The sequence below is a fragment of the Entelurus aequoreus genome, linkage group LG17 (assembly GCF_033978785.1).
Source record: "Entelurus aequoreus isolate RoL-2023_Sb linkage group LG17, RoL_Eaeq_v1.1, whole genome shotgun sequence".
In the NCBI taxonomy this organism is placed as follows: Eukaryota; Metazoa; Chordata; class Actinopteri; order Syngnathiformes; family Syngnathidae; genus Entelurus; species Entelurus aequoreus.
Genome location: NC_084747.1, coordinates 43,437,050 through 43,460,637, shown reverse-complemented (window position 1 = coordinate 43,460,637; position 23,588 = coordinate 43,437,050). Strand labels below are relative to the sequence as shown.

At 38.6% G+C, this 23,588-nt stretch overlaps 1 protein-coding gene across 2 annotated transcripts in view; it reads left to right on the top strand.

The window, feature by feature from the left end:
• ipo11 (importin 11) overlaps nt 1-23,588 on the top strand; it is a 211,524-nt gene that overhangs the window by 100,406 nt on the left and 87,530 nt on the right. For both annotated transcript variants that reach the window (XR_009821728.1, XM_062025729.1), the window contains exons 17-22: nt 9,651-9,684; nt 9,978-10,018; nt 10,103-10,219; nt 16,660-16,773; nt 21,605-21,720; nt 22,442-22,518. Coding sequence is in view for 1 of the 2 variants with exons in the window: in XM_062025729.1 (XP_061881713.1) it covers nt 9,651-9,684; nt 9,978-10,018; nt 10,103-10,219; nt 16,660-16,773; nt 21,605-21,720; nt 22,442-22,518 (499 nt within the window). In the remaining variant the exon portion in view is untranslated. The remainder of the gene's footprint in view (nt 1-9,650; nt 9,685-9,977; nt 10,019-10,102; nt 10,220-16,659; nt 16,774-21,604; nt 21,721-22,441; nt 22,519-23,588) is intronic.

Genomic DNA, 23,588 nt, shown 5'->3' with positions numbered 1-23,588 from the left:
GCGGGAGGTGCTGGAGCCAGTTTTGATAAAACAAAGTGCTGATGATGTAGGAAGCGGTTTATTACTTTTACTTATCTGCAGATGGGCTTTGAAGATTTCAAAATATGGATATACACTTCCATCCATTTTTATCTCAGCTGCATTCGCTTTATCGTCACAATGTAATGAAGTCTGTTACTCTACAGCTCAGAATATGTAATGGAGGACAGTCCAGGAAAATGTCCATTCATATACCGGTACATCATAATTGAACACAATAAATAGAGATATGTCATGATTTTTTTTTTTAGACACATTTGTAGAATGCTAGCTGTTTTCTTAACAAACAATTGTTTCTGTGCTAGATTATCTTGTGTGTGACATTCGCCTTGGAGCGGCGACATGCACTGTTTTCTCAAATACATATTTTCCCCAATAGGATTTAATATTTTCCTTTTGGAATTAGCGAGCATGACCAAAGCAATGTTCTCCGTATTTATTTTTTTATTACCTTTATAACCAGTGTGTCTTTTATGCAGTACAGTATTAGACTGATAGATAATGTTAAACAAATGTTCTAGTTAATCATTTTTAGACTCAATTTGTTTTTATGATAGCGAATTTCAGCAATCAATCTGTTGTTTTCTGCACTTCTGTGGACAAGTTAAATTGAGTTATTTTTCCTGCAATTAACACAAAGACCAGTACTAATGGCATTGAATAGGCCTGATGCGGCAACATATGCAACGTAGGTCTGTTATTTTAATCCATATTTTGAATGTAAGGTCAGTTTTTGACATCCTTATTTATGCTGTTTTATGTTTGGTGAAAACCTTAAGGGTCAGTTCATATAGTTATTAAGGGGAGTGGGGGTATTACTTGTTCTTAGCAAGCGTATTTTACTTTTTCTACCCTGTTAATACGACATTTCTATTAGCTACATACTATTTATTTGCTCTGTATTGTATTGGGAAAGGAAGTTTTACCCTAATAGTGTTTTTAATGGTGCAGAAAATTTGCGTCTTTTCTTTTGGTATGCAAATGAACTGAAATGCAAACATAAAAGGCACATTTTTGCTGTTTTAATACATAATAAACATACACATCAAAACAATGGCAATGTTTAAGAACACTTTTTGTGTGGTATATGGAAAAGTAAATGTATTCAATTACTAGTATACTTACTGTATAATAAGTATGTATGGGTATCGTTTTACATTTTAATCTATGCTAGTACCAAATAGATACTTTTGAAACAGTATTGGTGCTTAAAGGTTGCCTTAAAAAGGAAAACATACAATTTTTGGTTAAAAAAAACTAATCTTTTCCACAGAACGATCATATATTTGTGGCGTTTAGTTTGCGTAAATATATATGCTGCATGTAAAAATATTATACATGCTGTATATTTAAAGACAAATCTGTGTGACAATTTTTTTTCAATCAGTTATTAGTATCACCATCTTTTTTACGTTACATTGTCAGTTTGCTCCATTTAAAAAATGTTGCTGCTTATTTAATTTTCACAATATAACAAAGAACACACTTTGTACATTTATTGTTCATTTTATTTACATGTTATTCTCCCCTCCCTGAATGTTGGAGTATGAAATATAGCTAAACAATCTATAAAAACAACTTAACTTTAGGTGGTTTTATTGATTATCTCCACAATGAAGTTACTGTAAAACTAAGCTCTCACAGGAAAGTGATTTAATATTAACGTGAACAAATTAGGCCTATTCAACAGGCGGCCCACGGGCCACATCCGACCTGCCAAACATCACCCAAACAGGCTTGATAAAACCAATAAAACTAGGGTTGACCATGTATGTAGTACTCCCGCCATCCCGCAGAGGGCAACAGCGAGGCATGTGTCACAATGTAAAAGCAGTGGAGTGAGTAGAAGAAGACTACTCATTCAACCCTGGAAAAAAAATCCAAATAAATTGCAAAAATCTGACTTTTAACAAAGACTGGACGACAAAGTATGAATGTTCTACCCCAAGCAAGTGCTTAAGTCATTGTTTTCTGGTAGACATTTTAAGTTACGGACACATTGATCCAGACAAGCAGCAACAATGGTAGAAATATCAGCGTGTAAGCTTCATCACGAAACTTAGTCAAACATTTATAAGTAGATACATTTTGTTCATAAACATATTTAGTTTGTTTTGTATTGAAATTGCTGACTTTGTGATGTCTTTTGTATTTGTGGTTGTGTTGTTTTTTTTGTCTGAGAGTAACTTTGGGGAGCAAAGCTCATTTAATTCTAATAGTAATAAGTAGAGATGTCCCATAATGGCTTTTTTTGCCGATATCCGATATTCCGATATTGTCCAACTCTTAATTACCGATTCCGATATCAACCGATACCGACATATACAGTCGTGGAATTAATACATTATTATGCCTAATTTTGTTGTGAAGCCCCACTGGATGCATTAAACAATGTAACAAGTTTTTTCAAAAATAAATCAACTCAAGTTATGGAAAAAAAAATGCCAACATGGCACTGCCATATTTGTTATTGAAGTCACAAAGTGCATTATTTTTTTTAACATGCCTCAAAACAGCAGCTTGGAATTTGGGACATGCTCTCCCTGAGAGAGCATGAGGAGGTTGAGGTGGGCGGGGTGAGGTGGGGGGAAAGGGGGTAGCGGGGGTGTATATTGTAGCGTCCCGGAAGAGTTAGTGCTGCAAGGGGTTCTGGGTATTTGTTCTGTTGTGTTTATGTTGTGTTACGGTGCGGATGTTCTCCCGAAATGTGTTTGTCATTCTTGTTTGGTGTGGGTTCACAGTGTGGCGCATATTTGTAACAGTGTTAAAGTTGTTTATACGGGCACCCTCAGTGTGACCTGTATGGCTGTTGATCAAGTATGCATTGCATTCACATGTGTGTGTGATAAAGATGTAGATATTATGTGACTGGGCCGGCACGCAAAGGCAGTGCCTTTAAGGTTTATTGGCGCTCTGTACTTCTCCCTACGTCCATGTACACAGGGGTGTTTTAAAAAGTCATACATTTTACTTTTTGAAACCGATACTGATAATTATGAAACCGATAACGATAATTTCCGATATTACATTTTAAAGCATTTATCGGCCGATGTTATCGGACATCCCTAATAATAAGTCACATACAATGTTTGGTGTGTGAATGCTGTGTAATTTCTATGTGTAAACATTTGTAGTTTATTGTGTGAATATAATAACACTGGCCCTGCGATGAGGTGGCGACTTGTCCAGGGTGTACCCCGCCTTACGCCCGATTGTAGCTGAGCTAGGCTCCAGCGACCCCCCGCGACCCCAAAAAAAGGGAAAAGCGGTAGAAAATGGATGGATAGTCCTTCATTAATGTAAGATACACAATGGACATTATGTATCATAGACAATGGACGTTATACTTTTGTTATGTTTATTTTATGTTTATATTTCCAGCCGTACAAACCTTAATGAAGGAAGAAGTGTAAAGAATTGAAAGAAAATATTTCAAAAGAAAGACCATCAATCCTCAAACTAGAGCTACTTTTTCTTCGTACTCTTAACTAGCCGCACACGCTGGAAACAAGTTGGGAGGGCAGAATATTGAATTTATTGACAATGCAGTGTGAAAGCTGATGTGTTTACTTTGCAATTAAGTATACACAGTGTCAAAGAAATATATCCCGCGGAGGCACTTTCTGACGAAACATCCACAGTTCATTGTCCGGCCCCTGAGCCTTTGGGCTCTTGAAACTGCGGACCTCTTCATTATGTAGTTGAATAGCACTGCTGACCAGCTACAGAATTCTGTTGGTTAAAGCTCAAATTCTAATTTTTTTAAACAAATAATCTCGTCAATGTTATGTGAAACATGATTGCCCGGTGAGGGCAGCACTTATATCACCTAGAACAGGAGTGGGCACACATCCGTTGGTCCCTTTAATCCGGCCCGCCAAGTATTAAAACAGAATTGAGCAAATATTTGTTTTGAGAATTGCCACACAAAAAATACTACAAGACTTTGACACATTGGCAAAAAAGGGTGATCCACAACACTGCTGTCCCTAAAAGAGTGTTAACCCTTTAATACAATGTTTATGTTACTTTGAAGTACTGATATGGTGTTGTTGAAAAATAGATGTATTATGATTAAAATAGCACATGTTTGATAAGCCCACTCTTAGTTCCAACCGATATGATATGCTTTGAAATGCATCGTGTGCTCGCCCGGCCCGTCTGCCAAATTTCAAAAGCCAACGCGGCCCCCGAGCCAAAAACTTAGCCCACTCCTGACCGAGAAGTTCTTCCTGTAAAGCTGATCTAAAACAAAAACAAAAAAAAACATATGATGTAAAATGTTGTATTTGTATTAAGTTGCAACAAATCTGTGCGGTGTTGTTAAAAGTTAAGTTAAAGTACTGATGATTGTCACACACACACTAGGTGTGGTGAAACTAGTCTCTGCATTTTACCCATCACCCTTGATCACCCCCTGGGAGGTGAGGGGAGCAGTGAGCAGCGAGCAGCAGCGGTGGCCGTGCCGGGAATCATTTTTGGTGATCTAACCCCCGATTCCAAACCTTGATGCTGAGTGTCAAGCAGGGAAGTAATGGGTCCCATTTTTATAGTCTTTGGTATGACTTGTTGGACCTTAAAGGCCTACTGAAACCCACTACTACCGACCACGCCGTCTGATAGTTTATATATCAATGATGAAATCTTAACATGCCAATACGGCCGGGTTAACTTATAAAGTGCAATTTTAAATTTCCCGCTAAACTTCCGGTTGAAAAACTCCTTTGGATATGACGTATGCGCGTGACGTAGCCAGTAGAACAGAGGTATGGCTCCCACATTAAAGGCCAATACAAAAAGCTCTGTTTTCATTTCATAATTCCACAGTATTCTGGACATCTGTGTTGGTTAATCTTTTGCAATTTGTTTAATGAACAATGGAGATTGCAAAGAAGAAAGTTGTAGGTGGGATCGGTGTATTAGCGGCTGGCTGTAGCAACACAACAAGAGGACTTACTTGGATAGCAGACGCGCTAGCCGATGCTAACCACCAACCGATGCTATCCGCCAACCGCATCTGTGATCGGGTGAAGTCCTTCGTCGCGCCGTCGATCGCTGGAACGCAGGTGAGCACGGGTGTTGATGAGCAGATGAGGGCTGGCTGGCGTAGGTGGAGCACTAATGTTTTTATCATAGCTCTGTGAGGTCCGGTTGCTAAGTTGCTAAGTTAGCTTCAGCGTCGTTAACAACAGCATTGTTAAGCTTTGCCAGGCTGAGAATTATTAACCGTGTAGTTACATGTCCATGGTTTAATAGTATTGTTGATCTTCTGTCTATCCTTCCAGTCAGGGATTTATTTATTTTGTTTCTATCTGCATTGGAGCCAGATGCTATCACATTAGCTCAGTAGCTAAAGAGCTTCGCTGATGTATTGTCGTGGAGATAAAAGTCACTGTGAATGTCCATTTCGCGTTCTCGACTCTCATTTTCAAGAGGATATAGTATCCGAGGTGGTTTAAAATACAAATCCGTGATCCACAATAGAAAAAGGAGAGATTGTGGAATCCAATGAGCCAGCTTGTACCTAAGTTACGGTCAGAGCAAAAAAAGATGTGTCTTTCACTGCATTCTAGTCCGTCACTTTAACGTTCCTCATCCACAAATCTTTCATCCTCGCTGAAATTAATGGGGTAATCGTCGCTTTCTCGGTCCGAATCGCTCTAGCTGCGTTGAAAACAATAGGAAAATATGAGGAAGTGAACAACTGACTACGTCACGCTACTTCCGGTAGGGGCAAGGCTTTTTTTTATCAGAGACCAAAAGTTGCGAACTTTATCGTCGTTGTTCTATACTAAATCCTTTCAGCAAAAATATGGCAATATCGCGAAATGATCAAGTATGACACATAGAATGGATCTGCTATCCCCGTTTAAATAAAAACAATTCATTTCAGTAGGCCTTTAAGGCTGCTGTTTGCGTGTTAAGGTCGGCAATAAAGTTTTTTAAATAGCGTCAGACTCTGCGCCTACTTACAAGACGTAACTTTTACAATATCACCATCAATAATTTGTTGCAGGTGGCTGAGTCTGCATTCCTTTAGCACCAATAATTACTTATTTTTTCGATCTGGTTACTACTGTTTGCGTCGACACCGGTTCCATTACGGAACCCAGTTTCAGTACCCATACATCGTCATGAGAGATACATTTATCCGTTTAGCTTGCTTCAACTCATAATATCTGTTTAAAAAAAGAAAATGTAAGTGATCTCGACAATAGTTACCTAAATTGAATAAAATAGTGTTTGCGTTATGTAGTGAAAAAAATGTGCCCATGCACTATAGTCTAAAAGCTCATTGCAAACCTTATAAAACCCTTTTTATCTATTTGAGGCCCCCTGAAAACATCTGTCGTAAAAATTAAAACTGCTGACGCATTCATTCTCGTGCATCCACGCTGTCTTGAGAGAAGAGGGTTCGACTGTAATTACATTTTTAAGTCTCTCACCCTTTTCTTCCCTCGTTTACCTTTCTTTATTTCCTCTTTTCCATCTGGTCACTTTTCCCCTGGGCATCATTGGCAGCTCCATCACTCTGACACAGTGAAATTACATCGTTTGGACCTAAAAGTGGATGGGTGATGTGATGCTACTTTGCAAGGTAAAAGGTGGCCTACACCTTGATATGTACAAAACCTTTACAATTCTGAGAGCTGGCCTCTGTTGGATGGCCGACTGCGAGTGTGCCATTAATGGATTTAGTGGGACACACATGAATTGTGCAAATATGCATAACTTTGAATAAAGGTCCTTTATAGGACTTTAGGATCATCACTGTTTCTTAAAGTGAATATATTATGAACTTTATCTTTTCTGACTTATAAATGTTACAATGTCGGGTACTCATATTAAACAATGCCAACGTGTTTTGGTGCGAGCTTAGTTTTAGATGCCTCCATTTGCGAGATTTTGCAGTCTGGCTGTCTGGAGTTGGAAGTATTTATTGGCAGATCCCGCCATCAGTGTGTGAATGTGTGTGTGAATGGATATATGGAAATAGTTTAAAAGCACTTTGAATACTTTGAAGGTAGAAAAGCGCTATACAAGTAACACCCATTTACCATTTAGACATTATGTAAAGCGCTCACTCAGAGGAAACACAAACAAGGGATACAGTATTGTTTTCATCTAATTTTGTTTCAGTAAAAGAAGATTTGAATCAATTGCGAGTGTGCAGGTGTACCTAATGGTTTGACCGAGTGAATATATGATGTTTATGAAGTTTATTTTCAACAATGTCGGAAAAAAAATATGTGTGACGACTTCAATATATATATTCAAACGGGTGTACATTTTCAAAAGATAAATTATGATACTTTTAGAGAGGGTGGGGCATGGTTTCATTTGTGACCTGGGAACACCTACTGAATGGAACTCCTTGCCGACAGGCTCAAAAATTGGCATATTGGCTTAGTGACTGTGGAACAAAATTTACGCACAATTTACACCAAAGCCTACACAGTACATATTATCGAGACCACACATAAGTGTTTTAAATGTATATTGGAACCATCAAAAGGTCTTTTTTAACCAAACAACGAATAGCTAGGTAAATATTTAAGATCATACTCTTGGCCATCAACTTGTGGAAATAGCTTATATTTTCTTTTAGTTCCTTCTCATTCTTATTACAAAAAAGTAATGTATTTATTGCCAGCATAATAACATATTTTCCAAAGCAATATTTTTTAATATGGTTTCGCTCATGTCACTTTACCACAGCCTGCGGGTGCTGGCAGTCGTGATTTATGTTTTGATTTGACCTTCGGAAAGGTGCAAACGGTAGGCCTGTCAACTGAGCCTATGGATTATCAGGAAATTTCCTGCCCTCTCCATTAATTTGAAACTGACTTGTCATCTAATTTCCACAACTTAACTCGTTATGAAAAGTCAAGCGTTGTTGGGGAGTATTTTACTTGTGCACCCTTCAAATCCATTGTGAGTATGTTGGCATTTACTGCTCTCTTGGGCTCTGCTCAGTCGGATAGACCAGTGTGTTTCAACCTTTTCTGAGCCAAGGCACATTTTTTTCATTGAAAAAATATCGAGGCACACCACGAATTCCTTGAATTCCTTCTAAGTCTATCTGATAGCTCAGTTACAGCTGTTTTTATTACCAAATATGTGTTATATGTGTTTTATGTTGCACGATTGCACCAAGAAAAATTCCTAGTTTGTGAACCCGTTCTCAAACAATGGCAATAAAACTATTCTGATTCTGATTCTGATTCTGAGCAGAAAACATTAAAAAATGAAACTCAGCAGTTATTTTATTATTTATTGACAATAAAAAGTTGTTCTCGCAATTGTTAGATATGAATTCAAACCATAACCAACCATGCATCACTATAGCTCTTGTCTCAAAGTACGTGTACTGTCACATCACGCCGTGACTTATTTGGAGTTTTTGGTGTTTTTCTGTGTGTAGTGTTTTAGATCTTGTCTTGTGCTCCTATTTTGTTGTTAATTGTCATGTCATGTACGGATGTACTTTGTCTGTTGCTCCACACGCTGTAAGTCTTTGCTGTTGTCCAGCATTCTGTTTTTGTTTACTTTGCAGCCAGTTCAGTTTTAGCTTCGTTTTGCATAGCCATCCCTAAACTTCAATGCCTTTTGTTTATTTTTGGTTTAAGCATTTGACACCTTTTTACCTGCACGCTGCCTCCCGCTGTCATCTGCATATTGTTGATCACGACAAACCATGTTCCCACATCTACAAAGCAATTAGCTACCTGCTGCCATCTACTGATATGGAAGAGTATTACACGGTTACTCCGCCGAGCTCTAGACAGCACAGACACTCAACAACGGCACATTTGCGGATTATAATTACTGGTTTGCAAAAAATATTTTTAACCCACTTAGGTGAAATTACATAATCTCCCACGGCACACCAGACAATATCTCACGGTACACTAGTGTGCCGTGGCACATTAGTTGAAAAACACTGGGATAGATATTGAAAATCTATTTATTTTGTTTTATTTTTTCAAATGGGCTGGGGAAATCTACGTTCATACCATTTTTTTTTATGGCATAATGCTGCCCGGAGCTGCGTGAAAGTAGCTTAACTTCCCATATCTTGACGACAGGTTCTTTTTAGAAGGCAAACTCATTTGGTTTTTGTTTGCTGCCAAGTAGCACACTGTATTTTGCTTCAGCTGTTTTAACAATCCATTACAGAACATCCACTGAATTAATGCTGAATTGATTATTACTGTATATATATATGTATAAGGGACGGCGTGGCGAAGTAGAGTGGCTGTGCCAGCAATCTGAGGGTTACTGGTTCAATCCCCACCTTCTACCATCTTAGTCACATCCGTTGTGTCCTTGAGCAAGACACTTCACCCTTGCTCCTGATGGGTCCTGGTTAGCGCCGTGCATGGCAGCTCCCGCCATCAGTGTATGAATGTGTGTGTGTGTGAATGTGGAAATAGTGTCAAAGCGCTTAGAAAGGTAGAAAAGCACTATACAAGTACAACCCATATACCATTTACCATTTTATCTCTCCCTAAACCAAACTGATCTGGTAAAAGTGAAAGTGGGATATTTCTCCTGGTTTTCATAATGCCTTATTTATGGATATGTTATGTGCTTGTTTTTCCCCACAGGTGCGGATTGAGACTGCAACAACCCTGAAACTCAATATCCTTACCATGCTAAGATTATTGCTCATAAAACAAATGTAACAGATGACGTAATACATTATATTATTGATCCCACCAAGCTACATGGGCTTTATAGTCAGACATTTATTGTGTTTGGTTTGTGGGAATATGTTCCCTTTTAGATAGGAACAACTTTACACAGTGATTTTGCTTTTAAAAGGAAGATGTCTTCCAGTGGTGTACATTATGGTGGTCTACACCCATGCATTACTAGCTGCTGTTGTTGTCTCATCATATTTATTCAGTTTAATTTCTTTAATTTACCGCCACCCGTCGATGACTTTGAGTTCCGGACCGAGCAGTTCCTCCCGGTGAGTACACATATGTTTATGTGCCGATTTTTGAATAGAAGTGAAGGTAAGATATGTTCAATAACTCCCTTTATCCCTACACAGTACCTGGAGTCTATCTTTGGACTGCTCTTCCAGTTGTTGCAGCAGGTGACCGAGTGCGACACCAAAATGCAGGTGCTCCATGTCATCTCCTGCGTTATTGAAAGAGTAAACACACAGGTGAGATTTACAAGTCTATTTGGCTTGAATGTTTTTTTCATTTCGAAGCTAGGATAAATGTTTTTCGAGGGGGATCGAGCATGTTTGGGAAGGAAAGGTGCAGTCTGTTGCTGCTTGTCGAAAAACATTACTTGCCAAGGTTGAGTACTTGCTGTCACTCAGGACATAAGTTCAGTCTTTTACTTTAATGGTTTTAACCACAAATCACAAGGCCTGTTGCGTCCATGTCATTCTTCATTGACCTCCATTGCACATATTGCCCCCTTCCACCATATTTTCACATTCTTTTTTCTTTTTTTACATTACACAAGTAGCCCTAATCCACATGTCTGCCAACTCTGGGGGTGGGAAAGATGACCCTTTTAATGACCTCCCCAGGCTCTTTCCAGATCCACTTTAAGCACCTTCCATTAAACGATGCCTCGACTTCAATCTGTCACAGAAATGGCTTTCATACTTGTGAACTGTCAGTCTGGTTAAGTCTTTCCCCGAGTCCCCCGACCCCAGACTAAACCTCCAGAGTCAGCACAATTGCTATTAACATTCTCACCCTGCTGCGAAAGGATTTTTGGCACACAAAGACTGCAGGGACATTGAGAAAAATACACAATGATATAATGTGAGTGGAATGGGGTAAATTGAAAATGAACAGTTTTTGTTTTTCAAATTTGTCATCTGAATGTTTGTTTTCTCTCGCTGGGCCAATGTCTTTTCCCCCGCTCCGCATTCCAGCTTTCGCTTAAAATGTATTCAAGCAAAAGATTACTGTGTGTGTACTGTTTTCCACAGCCTGGTCACATGGCTGTCACAGACAATTTGTAACTTAATATTCTGCCCCCAGAAAAATGTTGTGAACTATATGCTAAGTGGCTGACCAGATCTCCAGGCGTTTTTGTTTTAAATGACTCCAATTAGCCTCTGGTTTTTAATATTATATTTACATTACCAGATGTGCGTAGCATTGTGTGGAAAGCTGGTGTGCATTGTTATAATGAGACCACTTTACACTTGAGTTCACTTTGTTAGTTGAGGCAGATTTAACCACTATTAAAAGTTTAACCAGTACACAATTATCCTGCATGCTGCATACATATTGAAGGACATAATCTGCATGATTAGGTGCTTTTTTGATTTATCAGTAAAAGCGCATCTATCATATTTTTAGTCTTCTACTTCAGAAAAGAAAACTTTGAAACTGAATTTTTTTTATTTTTATGTTGAATATTAACAAATAAATCATCATATTTAAAATGAATGAATGTACACATTTTTTTCAGTATAATTATTTCAGTAATTTTTTCTTTTTTAGTTTCAGAACTCAAATATATCCTGATAGACCGCTTAACAAAAAAAGGATGGCGAGTATCCCCTAACACGTTGCCCTCAGAGAACGTAGGAACTAAAACAATTCAACTCAACTACACCAGAGGTCCGCAAACACATGTCCGCAATTCATTAATTGGAAAAATGATATGCTGTTAGAAAGCCCAGCATTTGACGAGCTTTTCCACTTTATTTAGCAGTCCTTGAATGCATCAAATTAATGTCGCCAAATTTGCTATTGTAAGCGACTCAGGGCTAATTTTTTAACGCGTAGCTGCTTATTTGTGTCTGTGTAAATGCCCCAATTGTCTCCCAGCTCTCCACAATAAAGAAAAACATGAGCGCGTTAGGTATCCACCACACTGCTTCCTGGTTACCGTAGTTGCCAGAGTCCGCATGAACGGCATACAAAATGCCAAAGACAGCGTGAAAATTCAGTGGCTGTAAGGGGAGCAAATATGTGAAAAATATAATAAAACATGGCAGAAGAGATGTTCACTAGGCAGATTTAATGCAGCATGCAAATACAAATGATGACTTATGAGGATAAGCACATGGGACTACGGGACAAAAAAAATTAATAAGATAAAAATAGAATCCTATGGTTTCTCCTACATGTACTTGATCGTGGCGCACAGCCATGACAAAATAAAATCCGCCACACCTTAAAAATAAGGTTGTTTATTTTTAACATGAAAACTAATGGATTTTTTTTTTACATAAAAAAAAAAAAAAGAATATATTGCATGAATGGATACACTCTATATCAGGGGTCCCCAAACCGGATTCGGCCCACAAGAAGCCCCAAGTTTAAAAAACCCAAAAACAAAACATTTTTACATTTTATTTTTATTTTTATTATTATTATTTTTTTAAATCTGTCCTTTCTAATCAATTTTCTACCGCATTTTCTACCGCTTGTTACTCTCGGTGTCTCCTTGCCGCTGCTGCCTCAATAGTAGCCACTCTGCTGGAGTGGCAAAATCTAACGGCTTTGGGGCGTATAATCTTTAACTTTGACACCATGTCAAGCTCATGAGGAAGCTGAGCTTGTTTCACACACAACTGTTTTATTTTCGTCCTTTCCAGTTCAACACACATGAGCTGACTTGTATAACGTTAGCAACTCTCGTGACACACCTAGGATCGACAACCAAGGCAATTCTCTCAACAGTCCACAACTCTTTCGTTCTCTGATATTCCCGCAGTAACTTAATTAGTTTCTTCAGCCGCCTGACACTTTATACATAACTTGCTATCTACCGTACCCATTTTGAACAACTGAGAATCTATTAAATTTGCTAATTTTTTTAAAATTTGTAATGCATCTGAAGGATTTATTAGCATTTTTCCAAATATTCCATGATGTTTTTTCTAAAATGTTTAAAATTAGTCATCCATTTCCGAACACATGCATCATTTGCATTCCAAGTATGACGTTAATGATAATCCATAAAACCTTTTAACTAATTGTTTTATTGTATCCTAATTAAAAAGTGTATCCTCCAGTTTGTGGCTATTATCTGGAATACTTTCAGAGGATATGCATTTTTACAAGATGTTTTAAAGAGCTACAGTTTCAAAGCTTACTTCTGGTTATATTATATTGATCAACTAATTGATTGAGGTCTCAGCACAAGAGCACGTTTATTCGACAGTGTAATCACATTGACAGAGTGAGTCTCTTATCAGTCATACACAATCTTTGTTTCCAAATGCGAAATCGGAACCTGCCTGCAATTTCATTCCACACATTTTTCTGTATGTAGTAGTGGTAGTCGTAAACAATGGCATCGAAAGCAACACTCACTTTAATGTTGAAGTTGGAACAAATACTTTTGAAACGAAAGGGACAAGCGGTAGAAAATGGATGGATGGATGGTCACTTTTACACATTACAATGAAACTGTAGGAAAGACGTTTGCAAAAGTGGAATGTGTGAACCAGGGAAATGATGTCGTAAAAATCTGACCAATCACAGATTTTTAATTTTTTTAACAATTTCAACAATATGATACATACAATTCAAACAATCAGTAACAGTAATTAAAGAAATAAAAAAACTTTCATAAGAAAAAGAAACATGGAACATATGCAAGTGATAACAAAATTAAAGAGAACGAAAAATATATAATAGTTTTATTACATTTTTTTTTAGATTTTGTCTGATTGAAATTGTCTCGAGAAGTGGACATTATCTTTTTGTTTTTCTTTGTCATCGTTAGTGAATGCTGACGCGAAGCTAGATATCTTTGCTGTGCACTAAAGGTCTGCGGGGAAGGTACATAGGGAAAGGAACAAGACACGTTGCATACGCAAGTTATGGGATGCAATAGTATATTTCAGCCTTTAGCAAACATGCACAGAATGTACGGACATTGGCTCGTTAATCCCGACTCACTAGTGAGAAGCACTGCTAATTAGGTAACAAATGTTAAGAAGGAAAAAAGGTTATTACAAAGTCAAATGTCCTTGTGTATAATCATTTCATCTTCAAACTGAATGAGCAGCATGAGCCCATCAACACAGACGGACGAACAAGCAAGTATGCCGTGATGGCATTCACAACAAAAAAGAGATTCAGTCCATTTTTTTTTGTATGTTTACTTATTCAGGATAATTCCGTTATTGACCTTACGGGCTTCCAATTGCAATATTAATTAAAAAAATACTACAGTAATTACAAATATGTTTAATGTGTTTGTAAGTGTTACTTGCATTATTATTATTATTATTATTATTATTATTATTATTATTATATACTATAACTACATTAGTGCTTAATTTAGTCACAAAATAATGCTGGCAATAATGTTGTTTATCAGCAATACATTTTGTGACAATTAATTGTGCAGCAAAATTGGTTTTTGGACCAAGTGTAACATGCCTGGTTAAGCCTTTGCTTCTGGCCAACCCGGGACTTAAACCTGGGTCCTTCGAAAGAGAGTGCAGCATGCTAGCTACCAAGCTAAAAACCCGAGTTGTCAACTCGGCATCCAGCACTGCTCTTAAGTTTGTCAGAGAGTGATGTCTACCAGCGTACACATGGCCCAGCCACACTGGGTGACCTCTGTTACACAGGCCTATACAATTGATAGAACAAAAATTGTTATTCACAATTCAATTTGACTGTATAAACATTTAATAATTTTGATTGATAGTACAGTATGATGATAGACAGGCAGAACCTTTTAATTGGCTATTGTCTATATTGTCTATGATGACTGGTGCACGAAGTTGGAACACCGGATGCTTGGAATGCTACATTCTCTGAACGTGCTATTAATACATGTCGGGAAAATGCAAATTTCAGCAAAAGTGGCTTGCTGGTTAACTTTTTAAAACCTGGTTAAAGCCCATTGATTGTGAACCCAGAGAGGCATTCTGCAGCTTGTGCAAGAAGAACTCCAAACTTTGCTCACCGGGCATCAATGCGGTGAAATCACACATGCTATTAGCTAATTACGAGTCAGCGATAAACCGTGCAAAATGTATTTGGCGTTACTAACAACGCAACTTCGGATGTCGCCACCACAACTGGCAGGCACTGATACCACTACAGAAAAAATAAATAAAAATACATTCTCCGTTTAAACAGTCTTGTGAGATAACTGTAATTCACTACAGAGTAACGGTTAATGTAAACTTTTCAACTATTGAAGATTATTAATGTCATATTCTTACAGTTTTGTTTGTAAAGACAAGCTTTTGACTATAGATAACTACCTGCGGTAGGACATGGGCATTACAATTTTTTTTAAGCGGCATTAAACAAAGGCATTAAAAAGCATTCCATTAGACCTGTTGATGCCTGTAGAAACCTTGCCCTACAGCTTAATTGGAGTCCACCTGTGGCAAATTCAGTTGATTGGACATGACTTGGAAAGGCACACCTCTGTCTATACCAGTGGTTCTTAACCTGGGTTCGATCGAACCCTAGGGGTTCGGTGAGTCGGGCTCAGGGGTTCGGCGGAGGTCAAGACACACCCGACTCATCGTGTAAATAAAAACTTCTCCCTATCGGCGTATTACGGATACGGCAACAGCAGAAGTCACACTGATTTGCAGGTGTGTAATTTGTTGTGAGTTTATGCACTGTGTTGGTTTTGTTCTTTGAACAAGGTGATGTTCATGCACGGTTCATTTTGTGCACCAGTAATAAAACATGGTAACACTTTAGTATGGGGAACATATTCACCATTAATTAGTTGCTTATTAACAAGCAAATTAGTAACATATTGGCTCTTAACTAGTCATTATTAAGTACGTATTAATGCCTTATTCGGTATGGCCTTATTATAACCCTAACCCTCGAACCATGGCCCTAACCCTCTAACCCCAACCCTAGCCAAATAACTCTAAATTAAGTCTTTGTTACTTAGAATATGTTCCCCCTAGTGTCCAAAAAACTCTAAATTAAGTCTTTGTTACTTAGAATATGTTCCCCATACTAAAGTGTTACCAAAACATATAACTTTGTCTTGAATTTGAAAAAAACCCAACATTTTATTTTTCACTAAAGAAGGGTTCGGTGAATGCGCATATGAAACTGGTGGGGTTCGGTACCTCCAACAAAGTTAAGAACCACTGGTCTATACATAGGGTGCCACACTTGACAGTGCATGACAGAGATCAAACCAAGCATGAAGTCGAAGGAATTGTCCGGAAGCTCTCCGAGACAGGATTGTCTCCAGGCAACTATTGGGGAAGAGTAAAGATAAGCATCTGCTGCCTTGAAGGTCCCAATGAGCACAGTGGCCTCCATTATCCGTAAATGGAAGACATTTGGAACCACCAGGACTCTTCCTAGAGCTGGTTGGCCGTCTGAACTGAGCGATCGGAACCAAGAACTCGATGGTCACTCTGTCAGAGCTTAAGCATTCTTCTGTGGAGAGAGGAGAACCTTCTAGAAAAACAAACATCTGTGCATCAATCCACCTATTTGCATTTTACAATTTGTGTAAAATGCAAATATGCATAAATGCTGTATCTACTGTTGCTTTAATGCAGCAATTGTTCAGGATCTTTTTGTGAAAGACGCTGATGATTTTTACTACCTATCTTTGTTCTAGAATTTTCCTTAATGACGTTTTAATAAATTGCTTTTCTTTATGCAGATTCGGCCATATGTAGGCTGTCTGGTGCAATACCTGCCCCTACTTTGGAAGCAATCTGAAGAACACAACATGCTGCGATGTGCCATACTCACCACTTTAATCCACCTGGTGCAGGTATGGTGGATTTCAAACTGCACCACATGTCACATTCGCCCCATGTCTTATCTGAGCTTGTGGTACCTTACAGCAGTCCTGCCAGCAAAACAACTTTAAAAGCAAACCACTCACCTTTTGAAGTGGATTAAAAAAATGTAAAAGTCAAGCAGCTCAAAAAAGGATTAATCCTTCAATGCACCATCAGTCAATGAGGTTTATGAACTAAATATAGTGTTGTATTAAAGTCTAATTATTGTCTTGTCATCAACAAAAGCAATGTTGGCATTTGGAAATATATTTTTTGTCAGCTTCTGCTCTAACACATACATGGGTAAGTTAACAAGCTGAAAAATCAGTTAAACCCCACAGGTGAAGATTAAAATCAGGTAACGAACACTTGATAGGTACAGTATGTGTGTGGTGTGTTACGGTAATATCAACACCACACACGCCGATTATGTCCCACCACTGAGCCAGACTCGTCCTCCAAGCCCCAAACCACGTGTGAACAAATGTGATCCAACAAAATCCTAGAGGAGGTGATTTTTTTCAGAGGGGAATTAAAACAGATAAGAAACCAGGTGCTACACAAATGTTATTACAATACGTAGATATATATATATATATATATATATATATATACATTTTAAAAAAACACACATTTTTATCCCACAAACCACTCCCCCCTGGTCCGGACCAATATAAACAACTAATGCACGCGTGCTTTTGTGGAATCGGCCGTCTCATATCACAAAAACCAGGTTCCATCATTGCTCATAAAACGGCGATTAACCCGTTTCATTGGAGCAGCACCTGCGTTATCCCTGACCAACACGGAAACCCTGGCCTAACGCCCAATAGGACCACTGGAAATCACCCAGCATCCTACAGACTCGTGTCTGGTCAGTCCATACAGTTTCACCAAGTTTCACCAAAGCTCTACCATATGCAGCCCGATCAATACTTGTCTATTTGCAGCAAATTTCCAAATTCGTCGTGACAGCTATACGCTCAGTTGATCTCCTTTACCGGAGTCAATGAGCGGTCACCTATAAGAGGCTTTTCCCACCGCTGCAGTTTCCACATAAACAGATATGTCGCACCTTCATAGACGTCATCAATTTGTATGGGCCAAATGTCACACCAGTTTAGCAACTCTTGCCTATAATTTAGCTGTATCCAACCCCGGCTAACCTAATGTACTTGCAGAAAGAAGCATCCTCTGCCAACAACGACAGAGGATGAAGAGGTTAAAAGAAATTTTTCGTCTCACATCGTCTATGCTTCTACACTCCAAACCACCAAAATTCTATCAACAATCCCCTGATGTTAAAAACAAGAAATCACAAGTTTTCAACAAACACACAGACAAATGATCACATATAAAACAACTCAATCCAACCATAATTTACCCCATTCCAGGTTGTTTTTGGAGAACCTGACTAAACCTATCTTTTATCAAAAATAGATTCAGCAATTAGTCTTATCGATCCGGCTCTCTCCAGGCAGAAAATGTTTACACTTTAAGCAAAACGCTTACCTTGTTATGCGCGCGTGCAGCACACTGTCTGCCTGACTGAGAGAGCGGAGCGGCTGTCGACCTGTAGCTTCTAAACCATCCTGTTCGTGACGCCAATTTGTGTAGTGGATTGTCCGAAGCTTAAGCAGGCAACAAAAGTAGTTTAGTACAACAAATTTATTTACCCATTATCAGAAGTGCAGGTTGAATTGGCCGTGCAGAAAAACCACAAGTTACTCCGGAGCCAACAAGACACACACAAGCCAAAATCACTCCCGAGTTCCGGTCTTCTGCCAATTTTTATATGTCTGTTGTGCGTCATCGTTCCTTATCGAGTGCGTCAATGTCTTGTTTTGCTTTTCCTATCTGTTCCATAACAACTCGAATCCTTTAGACAGTCAACACATTCTATAGACAGGTTGGCACGACTTAATATTCACTTTTGTCCCACAACTGGTCCATTCAATGGCACAAAAATACAAGAGTATTGAAAATGAGCGGACATTCTTAAAAGACAAGAAATATAGGTCAAAAGGTCAGAAATTCTACTACAAAATATATGGCAAAAACCGGCAATATAGAAGAGGACAAATGAAAGGAGGCCTGTCTTTGGCTGGAAGGGGGTAAATCGGGGGGAAAAAAACCCGATTGTCTTCGTGTTTTCCTTTCACAGTTTCAGATGCTTGTGCCACTAGGTCAATTCAGCACTTCTCACTGATATACTGTAATACAGTTTGTGGAAATGGAAGCAAAAACACAAAAATTAAGTTTCAAGGGTGAAGATTACTTTTGGAGGGGGAGTGCATGGCTTTAATTCTGCTGATCTGGTGTGTTCAATGTAAGAGCATACACCCTTAAAAGACCTGTAATGTGATGATGTGCTCTCTAATAAATCACTCACCCACACTGTTTACTATTTACACAACATTGGCTTCAAGTCACCCTACAAAGAAAAATAAATTTCATGGAAGCCAGTTCTAATAGTATTACATACTGTGTTAGTACTACAGTGGTACTTCAATTTACGAGTGCCGCAATATACGAATATTTTCAGTCTCTTGGCTTTTTGCTATGTTAACTTGCAAGAGCATACATCTGAGTTACAATGTGCGCAACTATGAAAATGATTCCATCCTGCTATAGACGATACTAAGCACAACTGTCTTTATATTTGTTTAAGCTGCAAGCATACATTTGAGTTAATATTTTTTTGTGTTTGTTTTTGTTATTCACACCTCATATTTTGCATAAAAAATGTGTTCATTTGCATCTTGTATTTCAGTATGCATTTCTTTCAAGGTAAATTTGTATTACTATTAGAGCTACTTTGACACAAATAAAGGATTTTGTGTTATTTATATCACTATCAATATTTAAATTATACTTTAATTAGGATGATCTCCATTCAAACAGTGTGGCCATTGTCTTCATGCTATTTTGTGGTACTTGTCGTTAGATATGGTAAATGGGTTATACTTGTATAGCGCTTTTCTACCTTCAAGGTACTCAAAGCGCTTTGACACTATTTCCACATTCACCCATTCACACACTGATGGCGGGAGCTGCCATGCAAGACCCTAACCACGACCCATCAGGAGCAAGGGTGAAGTGTCTTGCTCAAGGACACAACGGACGTGACGAGGTTGGTAGAAGGTGGAGATCGAACCAGGAACCCTCAGGTTGCTGGCACGGCCATTCTCCCAACCGTGCAACGCCGTCCCAATGGATAGATGGATACATAATGTCTGAATCAAACAGTTATACTAAAAATCAACTAGTGAGCTACTGCTAGCTCACGAGCTACTGGTTGGAGACCACTGGTATAATGTATACTGGCAGAGAACACACAGTTCCTCAGCATCTTCTTCCTATCTGATTGATATGATACCTATTCAAATGCATGGTTTGCTTTAGAATTGATTCCAAGTGTCTGAGCGCATGGTTTCTGATGTGGCAAAGGCAAAAATGGCCCACTATTCAGCGCTTCAGCTCCCCATACCCATGACATTAAGAAGGAACACACTTCTTCAATCAGTCAGTGCTATGTACCAATTTCTCTAAAATTAGAATTCTGTCATTACATACAGTATATGCCCCAGTATCGCGTGGAATGCCTTTAAAAAATGCGTGAGCAGTTAAAACAGTGGACTACAGCGTTCATTTACATCTGAATATTTTCTCGACCAATTGAAGAACATTTTCCTACGTCCTTAATGGGGCAGTAAAATGCACATTGGATTTCAAATTGCAATCAAAAAGCATGTCTGCATTTCCAATACATTAATTTAAGGTGGTATCTGTTTGCCTTGCCTTATAAACACATTTATAATAGTACTGTCTGTGAATGTAGCTTGTCTTCACAACTCCCGTACAGTAGATGGCGGTATGCATCATAACTTTGTTTCTTAACACATACGCACTTGGTCTACTAGAGAATAGAACGTAGCAGGAACAAGTATTGTCAACTCACTATATTTAGCGAGTATTTAGAGCCGTGTCGATATAAGTCTTAAAAAAGCGACCAGCAACAAATTCTGTGACTTTTTCTGGTTTTATTGAACAATTTTGAAGCATGACTCGCTCTTCTCAATGACCAGTGGTTGCTGCTTTCATCATTTCAAAGCACTCACAGATAACGCCATCTTGTTTTTTACATTTTAAGAAAAATGACAAAAAGTGACAGAACATTTTTTTCTTTGTATATGCACAATGATGAAACAAACACAATTACAATGTAGAACATATTGTCTTTCCCACAATGTTATATCTATCTCCTACAGCACCCATTACAATTACATGCACGTGTCATATCCAATTATGCAAATTAAATGGTGACGTCAGCGCGGCGCCGCTGCTGCCCACTGCTCCCAAGGGGATGGGTCAAATGCAGAGGACAAATTTCACCACATCTAGTGTGTGTGTGACAATCATTGGTACTTTAATCTTTAATCTTAATCTAGCTACTCCAACCCACCACCATGGATAATTGCAGTCCTGTGGGAAACACTGCAAAGAGAAAAGTCGATTGGACGTCCCTTGAACCGTGACACTTTGTTTTTCAGAGTAGGAGCAGTGTACGTGTCCCGACACTAGATGCCTCCTGCTAACAGAAAAAGTTATGTTCAAGTAATGGAAAACAAGGGACACTTTAGTCTCGCAGGCAGAACAGAATGCTTTGATATATTGTGTTGTACTAGGAATCAATTAGTGGACTGCTGAACTTTACCTAACATTTGTCCTGCCTGCTTCACTCTTCTCAGATGGCTTGCCAAGAACACCCATAAGGTGGATACTACTCACCACTTGTATCGTTTTTTTTGTGTCCCACAGGGCCTGGGGGCGGAGAGCAAGAACCTGTACCCCTTCCTTCTTCCTGTCATCCAGTTAAGCACAGACGTCTCCCAGCCGCCTCATGTGTATTTGCTGGAGGATGGACTGGAGCTTTGGTACGAATCACTGTTTGCTAGTCAATATCTTACACTTAATTGCTCATTATCCGCTCGCTTTAGAGTAAATAAGGACCGAATGCAAACACTTTGCACGTTGGAAGTGTTAAGTGGGTTGACCGTGGCATTCTATTTAAAATCTGCCTATTTGTAGGCAATCAGAATGTGATAGAGCTCTCGATACATTATGTTTAATTAACAGTCTGTCTTGTCAGTTTAATGTTTCCGATACCATTGTAATGTCTGATAACCTTTCGTTGCACCTGCAAAAAGGTTTGGCTTAGTGATGGGGAATTTGCAGGTGTTACATTTTTTTTCTTCTCCTGTCATCACTCCTCTTTTTAACTCTGTCCTTAATCTTCCTCTTCTTTGTATTCCTATGTAGAGCTGCAGGATTAGCATGACGTGTGAGGGCTTGTGCGTGTGCCACACATTTTTTTATCTTCTGTGATATACAGTCAAGCTCAATATGTCAGTTTGATTTGTTTACAAGATTTTTGCTTTTATCTGTCAGTCTTCTGCTGCCTCTCTTTATGTCAATATACTGTGTAGGTTTGATTATATAATATCAAAATATGTTTGCATAAAATCTCATACATTTAAGTCAAATCCACTTGCCATGATAAAAGGGTATTTGACTGAGAATTTTCAATGTTCCTGAGCTCGCTTGCAAGTTATGTGATTATAAATGAACTATGTGTGCCTTCTCTTTCTTGTGCAGGTATGTAACTTTGGAAAATAGTCCGGCCATCACCCCAGAGTTGCTCAGAATTTTCCAGAACATGTCAGCTCTACTGGGTAAGCAACTATCTGGAATGAAACAGTTTATAGAAACAATCTAAACCGTTTAGTTGACTTGACACAGTTCGAAGTGTGTGTGGTGTACAGATCATGTTTCTTTGTTACTAATCAGTTTGGAGCGTGTAATTGGCCATATATCCGGTTGCTCTACCCACTACGCCATAGGGGCGGCATGGCGTAGTGGGTAGAGCAACCGTGCCAGAAACCTGAGGGTTACTCCCCGCCTCTTACCATCCAAAAAAAAAAAAAACACTGCCGTTGTGTCCTTGGGCGGGACACTTCACCCTTGCCCCCAGTGCCCCTCACACCGGTGAATTGAATGATGTGATAGGTGGTGGTCGGAGGGGCCGTTGGCGCAAATTGCAGCCAAGCTTCCGTCAGTCTACCCCAGGGCAGCTGTGGCTATGAAAGTAGCTTACCACCACCAGGTGTGAATGAATGATGGGTTCTACATGTAAAGCGACTTTGGGTACTTAGAAAAGCGCTATATAAATCCCAGGTATTATTATTATTATTATTATTATCATATCCATGTTAACCGTGCGGATAAAATCACAGAATTGGTCCATAAAAACGGAATCTACTGTTAAATGCGAAATATCACAAAAATGTACATGAACGTGACTAAAATGCTGTCATTGTAAGGAGAAGGAAGGTTTATCTGCAGAAATCATGTGTCCGGAACTTATAAATGTAGGGATTTATGCATTTATTCAATTGAGGTTTTTTTTTTTTTTCAAACAAAGAAAACTAGTGCTGATAAGGCTGGCTTTACCTCATGTTGATGGTATATAATTTGGTTAAGATATAAATATGTTTTTTGTTTACACTAATTCAAGGGTCAGCGCTTTCGAAGCCATTTTTTAAGTTTTATTGTATAAGATATTTTTGTATGAACCACAATTAACAAATAGTAATGGTTCATTATTGGGATAAATGGTATTCTGGGGTGTTTAAAAAAACAACAATGTACACCGAGCTGAAAACAGTGTCACACAACCGTGTCAAGATCCGAACTATAGAATTTGAACCGTTCCACTCCTAATCATGTGAGGTTTTGTTGTGCT